The sequence below is a fragment of the Taurulus bubalis genome (assembly GCF_910589615.1).
Source record: "Taurulus bubalis genome assembly, chromosome: 8".
NCBI lineage: Eukaryota > Metazoa > Chordata > Actinopteri > Perciformes > Cottidae > Taurulus > Taurulus bubalis.
This window is the reverse complement of record NC_136596.1, coordinates 2945808-2957503: the sequence shown is the minus strand read 5'-3', so window position 1 is coordinate 2957503 and position 11696 is coordinate 2945808. Positions and strand designations below refer to the sequence as shown.

Below are 11696 nucleotides of genomic sequence, written 5' to 3'. Positions count from 1 at the left end.
TGGCTCGACTTAACATCTTTTATTTGCGGACAATCACTGGCACTTCACAACCTAGTTCTCACATTCAGAAGCCACACGAAGGGACTGGAAGCTGTTCACCCATTTGGTGAGGAAACATTTTGTACCAAATGACATCTCCACTCATCTTCAGTCTGTTTCCTTTGTCCTCTTTACGAACAGGTAAACTGACAAACACACCCAGCTAAGCACCCACAACCACAGGTATGTTCTTTTCAGTCATTCTGGTTCATTGAACCTCAGCCCATACATTTGCATATCCTAGCAGCTGGAGGCTCTGGAAGCTGCCAACCAGTCGCAGCCTTCACAATGTTTCTGTTGTATTACAGAATGTGTCAACCAAAAATGATAAGTGTTTCCCTTGAGCTTGAACCACAGTGGTGGGCATACCTTTAAATGATCCTTTTAAACGCGTTGCATACGTGTGTGTAAGCACAGACTTTGGTTGTTCCTCTAAATGTTTTATGATGTCAATGAGAGCTTGTTGTTGCTCTGGTGTGTGTGTGTGTGTGTCATCATCTTCTATTTGCGACCAATTTTGTCAATTACATACAATTAATTCTACAACCAATGGAAATAATCTTTTTGTTTGTCTGTTGTTGCTGCACACGTGTTTTCTCTGTCAAACCGGTTATTCAAAGCTGCTTTGCACTTTAGTTGCAATTCTGCAACACACTTGCTCCTAGACACTACACACTATTTCATATATAAGACTCTTAGTTCAAAAATGAAATCTCAGGGTACCATTGGGAAAACACATCTATTCAAAATACAACACACATTGGTTAATTGAAAAGACATAGACACACACCTGAAAACACTCACTTACACAACTGAACACCAATCAGCTACAAAAAGGCCTCAGTTAAGCCATTTTGACAACTTTGCAAGCATGGAGGCAGGGAGAGCTAGAGGAAGAGGAAGAGGAAGAGGAAGAGGAGGACAGAGAGAGAGAGGAGGACGTGGTCAAAGAGGCCACGCAAGGACCATTATTTCGGATGACATAAGAGCAACTTTGGTGGACCATGTCATAAACCATGGCCTGTATCTAGAGTATTTACAGAACTGTACCATATCACGATACTGTATCACATGTATTGTATTCCAGGGTGGCTAATGCTCCTTTTTCAACAAAAGTGGTAGTTTTGTGAAACATACCGTGATAACGTGTTGAGATGTTTCAGTACTGTGTATGGTAAATACAGTAAAGTTCAGGATGCACAGTACTGTAAAAAAGAAGCAAACAAGAACAATTTGTGGTTTCATTTTCCTACAGAATGGCTAGAAGACCTACTGGGGGTGGACGCCAACGCCTGTTCACCCAACAGCAGGAACTTGCCACAGTGAACATAGTCAGAGCAAACAATGCAATCCGTCTCCACCAGCTACAGCAACAAATACTTGCAGATGGGCAAGTATTCAACATAAATCGAGTAAGCGTTACAACTATCAGACGGATCTTGGTAGAGCACAACATGACCATGAAGCAACTGTACAGGGTCCCATCTGAGAGGAACGGTGTGAGGGTCAAAGAACGTCGACATGAACATGTACAGGTAAGTGTTTCAGTCCTTTACATATACAATAAAGAATGGGTGCAGTCCAGTAACAGATGAATATGTACCACTGGATTAGTACCACATACATGCATTCAGGTACCTGTGTGGTGGGGTGGGTCGGTTCTGTATATGTAGTAGTGTAAGTGTGTGTTTTGAGTAAAGCCATCCACAATATGTATTTTTTGTTACAGACAATTTTGCACGTCCCGGGGCAGCGCGGGGGAAACATCCCATTGTGTGCTGCCATAAGTCTTCGAGGGCTCCTGCACCTTCATGCCAAACTGGGTCCCTATGATGCACAACACATAATCACATTTCTAGATGCACTTCATGATGCAGTTGTACCGGATGGACCAGAGCAGCCCGGGCTTGTTGTTGTCTGGGATAATGTTAGCTTCCATCGGGCTGCTCTGGTCCAGAACTGGTTCACCAACCATGATCAATTTGAAGTTCTGTACTTGCCCCCTTACTCGCCATTTCTAAATCCTATAGAGGAATTCTTTTCTGCTTGGAGATGGCGCGTATATGACCGCCAACCACATGCCCGTATGCCTCTTCTGCAGGCAATGGAAGAGGCCTGCGGAGACATCGAGGTGAGCTCAATCCAGGGATGGATTCGCCACACAAGGGGATATTTTCCCCGATGCTTAGCGAGAGAAGACATTGATGAGATCCTGTGGCCAGACCCCAACAGACGGCAGGATCCATAAGCCCACTTGCGCACAATTGTGTTTCTCTGTGTTTACAGTAGTGCATTGTTTGTTTTATTTTTGATTTAACTGAATTTACTGTACTGTAAAATATACTAATGTAATGATTTTAAATTCAGTATTTCATTTTTTTGGTTGTTGTGAAAACATGCCCTCTATGGAACTGAATAAAAACATTGAAAACAAAAGACTGCAGTTTTTTATATAAAGTATCTGAAAGTGTATTCATATGATGCAAGTGGGGATCATTTTGTCATCAGAGTGACATATTGACAGAGGATTGTCAGGTTTTGATAGCAGAGTTTCAATTTGACATAGATGCGAATGGTTTATTTCCCAGTGTTGTGTCTTATTTGCTTGTGTGTAGAGTTTTGACACAATGAGCCAAATTTAGCAAAACGTGTGCAAGCAATAGGCAAAATCTGTAATAAAGTATATATTCATTCATTCATTACCACCATCTACTGGAGACACTGAGCACCTACAGCATCTTCTTCTGCTCGCGTGTCAGTACCGAGGTCTATACCGCCACCTGGTGCACCGGAATATAAAGAACGAATCTACTTCATCTCAGTCTGGACAAACAAAGAAACATCAAAACCAAACCAAAAAATAAATAATTCTATGAAAGAATGATACCAGACATGTATAGTTCACCAACATATGTTGTCTATTATTGAAACCATTTCACTCTAAAAATAAAAAATATACACGCACACACAATGAAGGGATAAACAACTTTTTTATTATTTTAGTGAACCCTATTCGCCTGAAGAGTTTCCCCGTAATCCCCTTAACTGGACAGCTTCATTTTTTGTAACTTAAATCTACGAACAATCATCATTTTAATGTTCAGTATTTTCCTTCAACTGTCATGTCAATAAAACACAGATATTCTGTTTCTGCATTCGGTATGTCGCATTTAGGCTGTTCACATGTAAAGTAGGCAGCTAACAGTACGTTACAGAAGGAATTATATATATTCCAAAAGAACCCAAAGTACCAAGAAGTAGTGCATATGGTAAATAAAACCCTCTAAACCCTTCTTCATATCATTTTCTTCATTGCACTCTTCACTATTATTTTCCCAAAGATGATGTTCCATTTCAGGCTCCTTAAATCAGGAATCACCTGAAAAGACAGCAAGACAAAACTGTGATCAGTCATGATTAATACTTTCTGATGAAGGTCAAAATATAAATATTGCTAACAGTTCATGCTCCTGAGAGGAGGAACTCTTTGATTTGAATGAACAAGAATAGATAATCCATCAGTGTGACATCAACCATACATCTTTCTGGCTTCAACCCTTCAGGGTGTTAGGCCTTTTTCTTGATTTTACATAATTTATTAAATTCACCTTTTAAAGGCACTTGCATATGATATATATGTATATGTATATATATTTATATATATACATACATACATATGTAGGTGGGTAGGTCCGTAGGGATTTCCTGAGTGTTCATTGGGTAGTTTCACACAAATTGTCGACGGACACCTGACTCGACAAATCGCAGTGAAAGGCGGAGCTCGACACAGACGCCACAGGCTGTGAGCTCCTGTGAGAGTCGAGTAGGAACACACAGAGGAGGAGGCGGGAACTACAGACTCTGGCACATCTAACAACAGCAGATTCTTATTTCTGCGCCGTTTTATCGCGGAGCTATTAATATTTACAAAACGTAAACACCCGGAAGGGTTAACAAGTAAAAGATACATAATTACAAACTAAATTTAAACGTACCATGATCAAAAGGGGAGCCGTCTTCACCTAATTATTCCAGACCATGGTGATGAGGGATTGGACTCCAAGCTTGGGAGATCTGCGCTTCCTGCGCTTACCTCCATTGCAATCCTGTAAAACAGAGAGGGTTGTTAGGTTTTTGTGAACAATTAGATTTAGTCATATAAACAAACATTATAATTTAAATAAACGCCGGCTTACCGGAGTGCATCCTGGGCCTTTGGGGCACAGCCTCAGTTTGCAGTGCAGGTAGATTTCAGAATTCTCCCCGGAATTTTCTCCCGCGTACTCGAACATGTGGAAAGAGAAGGAGTTGGACGCTCCCAGTCCGTTTCCCTCCATCTCCACCGTCTTGTCGGCGGGGTTCGGGCATCTGCTCAGAATCCGGAACAACAGACACGGTGAGTTCATCGGCAGTGGATTCTTTCAGCCGCTGGCAAAGTCTCAGAGTATTTTCCTCACCCGTCAATAACCAGGTAGTATGGCAGACCACCATCAGGGGACAGCTGGTTGGTTGACCAGCAGGAGTCGGTCACCAAGGCGACCATGTCGTCGCCCAGACCCTCCGTCTTCATCTCCAGCCAGATCCTCTGGTTCAGCTGGATGTCGGTGTCGTCCTCCACGCGCTGCATGAAGCCGGCGTCGGTGTAGGCGGTCATCATCAGAGTGTAATCCAAAACTCCATTTTCAATGTGCTGAAACACAGAGCTGGGGAGCACGCACACGCACAAACACACACACACATGCACACATGCACACACACATTTTAAAGACACTGTAACTTTGTTGCGGTTGAGATAAAGAAAAGCACCAGCTGTATCAAACTTGAACTGCACACGAGCTGCACATTAATCCACACACCTGTCTTTGATCTTAATAGACACACTCTTGGTGTCTACCTGTTTGAAAGAGCAGCCGAAGTCGATCACCACCTGGTTCTCGTAGGTGATGATCAAGGCGCTGTCCCTCGTCATGATCTTGTTCTTGTAGATGACGTGGCTGTCGTTCGTCTGCATTGTGACAGGTTTAGAGTCATAAATCACATGCATATTTCTATGAATAAGGAAAACTAGTTCAACTCTAGTCACTCAAGTGCCAAAATAATGCATTTCTAGAAAACCTAACTTATACGCGTCACGCCTGACCGAGACGTGTCATGACTTTTCCATGAGACTACAGGTGATAAACACCAACTGCATGTTTTTTGTGTGATTGTTCTGAGCTGAAGACTAAAGGAGAGCACCCACCATGACCTCCGTCCCACAGGCGTCCCCTTCGAAGCCGAACGTCACCATGTGGGTCTGGTCGTCCACGTGACCTGTGCAGGCCGGGTCGTTGAGGTGTAAGGTTGAGGAGTCGATGCCTTTGTCCCACAGCAGACATTCAGCCAGAGATACATTGGCAGAGCTCTCGATGCAGACTGTCGGCTCGCCTGAACACCCCAAAGCACAAAGATGTAAAACACATCATTATGGAGGCAGATACGCCCAGTATTTAATTTAGAACTCATCAGGGGTTAAAAACCAAACAAACAGCTGTGCCAACGTCACATCTTGAGGTGGATCAGCAGGTGTGTTTGCCTTTCTATGTCAAATATGTCAAATATATTTCAAAATATCCAATTGCTGCTTTGAAAATCTAAGATGCAAACAAATTAAAGCGCAAACCAACAAATGAACCAACAAATTTAAATAATTGTATCATCCTGGTGATTTGGTCCAAAGAGACGTCTGAACAAACTCCTGCTGAAGGAAACTCACAACCTTCAGGAGGGGTTGTCTTTCTTCACAGTTGTTGCATTGTACCTAAAGTGTTTGTAGAACGGTACTTGGAGGCGAAGTCTGACCGACAGAGGCAGCGGGCTTCACCGAGCTTCTCGTCACAGAACTCGTGATCACTGCAGTAGTGGTCCAGACAGGCCTGAGGGGAAGCAGCTACACACACACACACACACACACACACACACACACACACACACACAGACACATTTGCTTTTTGTCTTTTGCGTGAACGGTTCTTTATCTTCTCATCAAATGAAATCAAATAGTTGAAACGAACAACGATCTTACAGCAGCCGGCCTTTGACCTCCAGTCCTCCAGAGCGACGCCAACTCTCAGGAAACAGGCCTCGGCGTAAGCCTCCATGTACCGGCAGGGGAGATCGTCCACCGCCGTGTTTTTGCACGAGGTGCTTGTGCATGCGGCGATGTAGGACTCTGGGTCAACGTGGTCGTGGCAAGCAGTGAAGGGCTCCTGGTTCATTAGACCACAGCTGATCCAGACAGGAAGAATGAGAGTACATGATCAGTTATTAGCAGTGTTTTGCGTGTTCAGCCTCCAGAATCGTCCCCGTTGGATAAAGGGGTGTTCGGTGTGTTTTGATGGGTCCGTTCTTACAGGTCAGTTGAGCGGCTGCAGTCGACCGTGCCGTTGACGGTGTCGTTGTGCTGAACCTCACAGCTAGGTGGAGACAAACAGCACAGCACATTCAATTAGAAACCTTTGCAACATGGATAAACAGGTGACATCAGTCAGGGGTTCATGTTGTGACTAAGTCGTACCCAGCGGCAGAGAAAAAAGAGTCGACCGAGTCACTCGGGCTGGGGGTTTGACTTTCATCAGTGGGGTCGCCACACAAGCCATTTAATGGTTCATCAGGTCCTGGTCAGTGAGAGAAGGAACAACAAATCAATGAACTTTCAACCTAATGAGAACAGCTGTCAGTCTTGAATTCTAAAGCCTATTTTCTTAGAAAGTAGTTTTCTGTACCCGTCACATGTGCGGTGTTCCCATCAAAATGGACTATCAAATTGGAGGAAGGTATCTTGGCCGTAACTCCAGTCTGGTCCTTGGAGAGCTCCACGCCGTGAAGCAGCTGAGCCGTGGTGCTGAGCGTCAGTATTTGGTCATCAACCTACATCAATCAGACGGGCAACAAGGATAGAAACCCGGGCTTAAACATCTCAAATGTACACTTACATGTGCTTTGCCTGTGCACTTGTTTCCACTTGGATTGTAAATGTTAGACATCGTTATTCTTTCCCCTTCGTTGATATTTCTAGAGGGTTACTTAATTGTAAGAATGTAGGATAGGAATATATATACGCATTTCTGCCTTTTTCATTTTGTATACTACTGTATACTAGCCGCACCAGTGCTGGCTAGCAGCTGCAGCGCTAGAAGCAGCAGTGCTAGAAGCAGCATTGCTAGAAGCAGCAGCGCTGGCTAGAAGCAGCATCGCTGGCTAGAAGCAGCGCTAGCAGCAGCAGCGCTAGCAGCAGCAGCGCTAGCAGCAGCAGCAGCAGCGCTAGCAGCAGCAGCGCTAGCAGCAGCAGCGCTAGCAGCGGCAGCGCTAGCAGCGGCAACGCTAGCAGCGGTGAGGGCCAGAGCTGGGGAGGTGGAGGTGGTGGAGGTAGTGAGAGACGCAGGGGTTCCCTCGCCATCAGAACTGTTTTCCTGCTAGCACTGCTTATCCCGACAACCACCGAGGTTAGCGGGACCAGCCCCGGCTCGACGGCCGACGCAGGCAGTAGCAGCATCGGTAGCAGCAGCAACAGCGGCTTATAACCTGCGGCGGCTTGTTTATGATTAAACACAACTTTGTCTTTCAATTTAGTAGACGCGGCTTATAAACGGGTGGGCCTTATCACCCAAATGTTACGGTAGATTAAATATAGGCTTTACTCATTGTATTCTGTATGATGACTGAATAAAACACTACTACTACATATCTGCACTCTTTCCTACTTTGCGTTGCAACTGATGGACAACAATATTCATCAATGGATGATAATATAAGAAAGTCTAATTGGTATCAATTAAACATAAAAAGTAAATATCTGACACGCAAACGAGTGGAATAAAATGTTTTTCACAATTACTGAATTAATTCAGAACAAACTTGTGATTGATCAAACAAAGACAAACGTAGTTAAAAAATTTAAAGAACCCTACAAATACACTGTCGCTTTTAGATGGATTGTAGCAGCTTACCCGAACTCTGCCACCTTGTTCCAGATATATATGTACACCTTCTGCTTCCACATATATTATCAAGTGATCTAAAAATAGCACATCTTGAAGCTGTCGGGCCCGTAATCCTGCAAAGAGCTTGATTTCTGTGCCGGTCAGATGGTAAACACACCGGTCAGGGACAGAGTGGACTCTGTTGAAGAAATCGATGACAGTGGAGCCGGTCACAGTGCACACGGGAGCGGGTACAACGCACCTGATGGAGATGGAAAGGGACAGATACTTTGACTTTTTATTTCTGAAAGCAAAATCCATGTGAAAACGGAATTTCCAGATGACATCCATTTAAAAAAAGGTTTCACTTAAAAGTCAGTTTACTCATTATGGGGAGTTCCACTTAAGTGAGTCTAAAATAATACATATATCGAGTTAGGCTTGTAAAACCTCTTGAGATAAACATTTGGGGTGCATTATGGGAAATGTAGGCTCCAGTGTTTTTCTCGGCCTCTGCTGCTTTGATTTTGACCTTTGTTGTTTGTTTTGTGCAATACTTTGAGGAGCAGCACTTTGAGGACTTGAACATGTTTAAGTGTGGACAATAAGTGAAAATGAACGATCTGTAGCTCTTAGATATATTATAATAAAAGCATATTTGGATGCCGTGCTATTGTGACAAAGACAAATGGTGTGACTATAACAAATAATCAAAGACATATATCTAATCAAATAAACAATGTAGTCTACTGATCGACAGAAAATGTAATTAATTGGTTCCTGCTTCCTTGAAAACTTGATTTTAAATATAAAGCAAACATATTTACATGTCGTTTCCCATGCAAACCTTCGGAGCTTCACAATGGTTGACGACCCAGACGTCCATATTGGGATTACAGAGCGAGACGCTGCAGCTGTCTGGGTTGCGTATCGTTGCGTCAGATGGAATAAAGACATCTGGAAGGTGATGGGAGGTTTATGAAAATAGTGTTATATTCAAACGTCACCACCTAGTGTGCAAAATTCAACAGAAGATAATAACAGCAATTTCTTTTTTTATATCACATTTCTCCTACCTTCTTGTCTGCATCCGCTGATGTCCTCGTAAACGCTGCTCTGCGCTACAGTGCTGCCAAACGTCCATGAATCTATAGACAAGTTACCGATCTTTGTCCTTACGTCCTTGAGACGGATTAGACAACAATCAAGGTTAATACTGAATGTGAGGGAACAGTGGAGGACTTGGATCCCCCTTTTTATATGTATAAATATATATTTTCCAACAATTTTCAGTAGGGCTAAGTTTACACAATATGTTGAGTAATCACTCTCTTTTTACCCTTAGTCATTGATAAAGTCATATTGATTAGTGCTGTTTTTATTAAATGTTCATTTTGGTTCACTAAAGTATGTGTCACTGCATTATTGTTGTATCAATGCATTGTATAATACCAATGAGTTTCTCCTAAATTGCTGTTCATCATTTTGTAACTCACATACATTACTGTTAGATTCAAGGCGCTGATCGCAGCAATTATTTACAACATTTCCCCCAAAAAATTGAAATCCAGAGATAAAGGTCAGGTTGCAAGTTGGATTTCAGCCTCAGTAACAGACTCAGGCTCATACTTACAACCGTAGCCAGAGTATAGGGGTCGAATGTTTGCACTGCCATAGCTGTTTTGTGGCCAAAGTCGTAGAGACGAAAGTCAATCTGAAAGCATAAACAGACGAGATATAGATAATATTAAGAAATTGCTTCAAAAATATTTTTGAAATAAACTTTGATTCCTTTTGCCACAAAAAGAACATTTATGTTGGACCAAAGGCTGGAGGGCCAACCAGTCTAACATGGCACTGGAGATGACTCACGCAGGTCACGCCCTCTTTCTGTAAGGATAGCTGAGCATAGCAGCTTGATGTGGACGTGATTTTGGGCAGAGCGGCATGGAGGTCGGATGGAGGTGCTGTTTCCGCCTCGTTTTCTGACCACAGGAATGTTGTTGCACCGCCATGGTTGACCAGCAAAACACACTCTTGTGCGGTTTCTTCTGGGAGATTTTTGAAACAAAGTGTAAAAGAGGAATCTGGATGGAAGAACACCTACAAAAAGAGAGAGACGCCATTTATGAACTCACAATGTTGAGACTTTTTAATACAAAAAAAACACTCAGTTTAATTTGACCTAAAAAAGAAAAGAAAAGAAAAACTGGATAGATTCACTCTTTGGGTCTTAGTCATCATTTCTTGATAATTTCGCAGAAATGTCCTGGAAATAATTATGTAATTTTATAGTAACCAAGTATCAACTATTTGATCAACCTTTATTGATTATTATTATTTTTAAATTGCAAATGTTTTACTTCCTATGCATTGAAAAAATGTGTGCTATGAGGGGAAACCTTTGCAATACAATTAGACACATTATTTACTTTGTGTGTGTTATTTCATTTATATTTATATGAAAATGTCCTTTCATTGTACTTAACTACAGTTTGAAGCACTTTACTTTTTTATATTTAAATTCAAGTATTACAATTGTCTGCAACTTTTTCATTTTACCAGGAGATTCCCATTGAGATGTCAAACCTCTTCTTTGAGGGAGTCCCGGCCATAGAATGATCTAGTTTAAAGTGTTTCTGTAGCTCAGACCAAGAGGAGGACGCAAAACATTTAAAAGCACTTTCAACAATGACGGTGTGGGTTTACTGAAGGACGTTCGTAACTTGTCCAAATGACTGACAGTCAAATATAATATACTTTAAAACAGAACATGTCAAGGCAAGGCTTTTCTCAAACATGGTTTAATTTTACTCACTTCTATTTTGGTGAATCGCTTTCCATAAAATGTGATGGGACACACGCTGAGGTCCGCCTCTCCAGATGGAGGAGTCGCTTCAGACAGATTGAGGTCAACCTGGCTGGCAGCAACTACAGCGTGAGGTTCAAGGAAAAAGACATATCATACATCAATCTATCAAGACCAACTTTAATACTTTTCATTCCCAATCCACACCTGACTTAAACTGGCGTGGGTCAATGCAATGAATTCTGTGTGTAAAAGAGTCCATTAATTAACCAAATAAATGCACATAATTCAGTGTGAAGTACAACGAGAGCGGGCTTCAATATGTAAGGGTATTATTTCATTCATAAATGTAAGCACTTAAGATTAAACCCCTCATGAAAACGCAGAGGAATCAAATGAATCTATGAAACATAATTGCCCCAAACTTGACTCACATAAATGAAGAAGAGGATCCATTGTCATTTGTATTGATTTCATGGATATGTAATGTCTTACTGTTAAACCCGTGCAAAATGACACTGCAATGCAGATTTGAATGTTGTTTTGATATTTGGCGAGACATTAGATGCCCTTTAAAATAAAGGTGCCACAGTAAATGAAAACGTTTAAATGGCTGCTTACCTGCCAATAGGAAGAGCAGTGCACCCGTCTTCATGGCAGTAAAATGTCGGAGAGCTGGGAGGAAAACAGTTCATGAGGAAGTTTAGTTTCATCATAGAATATAAGAAGAATAAATCATCAAATTGAGGGAGAGTTCAAACTAAATAAACAAACCAGTATAATCTGGTTGCCTTGGAATATTGTCAGGGTAGAGCGAGGAAGAGGCTCCAGCCTGTCTTACTTATCTGGAGGTCGGTGGAGCAGCGCTGATGAAGCTCTGCAGGTGG

General features: G+C 42.3%; 1 protein-coding gene and 1 long non-coding RNA gene across 2 annotated transcripts; both read right to left on the bottom strand.

Annotated features, from left to right (window-relative positions):
- Positions 1–3020: 3020 nt before the first annotated feature.
- LOC306739637 lies at positions 3021–4372 on the bottom strand. Its single transcript, XR_013771035.1, has 3 exons — positions 4236–4372; positions 4035–4145; positions 3021–3418 (listed from the first exon to the last, which is right to left on the bottom strand). It is a non-coding gene; the product is annotated as an uncharacterized lncRNA (long non-coding RNA).
- Positions 4373–4492: 120 nt separating this feature from the next.
- LOC306740154 (uncharacterized protein) lies at positions 4493–11464 on the bottom strand (the record flags this gene model as incomplete). The annotated part of the gene is made up of 14 exons (XM_079222260.1): positions 4493–4742; positions 4896–5044; positions 5282–5466; positions 5840–5968; positions 6104–6306; positions 6432–6494; positions 6596–6695; positions 6804–6948; positions 8848–8957; positions 9077–9182; positions 9634–9714; positions 9873–10103; positions 10819–10931; positions 11431–11464. 14 exons carry the CDS (start codon positions 11462–11464, stop codon positions 4493–4495), a joined length of 1899 nt encoding a protein of 632 aa, XP_079078386.1.
- Between the last annotated feature and the right edge of the window lie 232 nt (positions 11465–11696).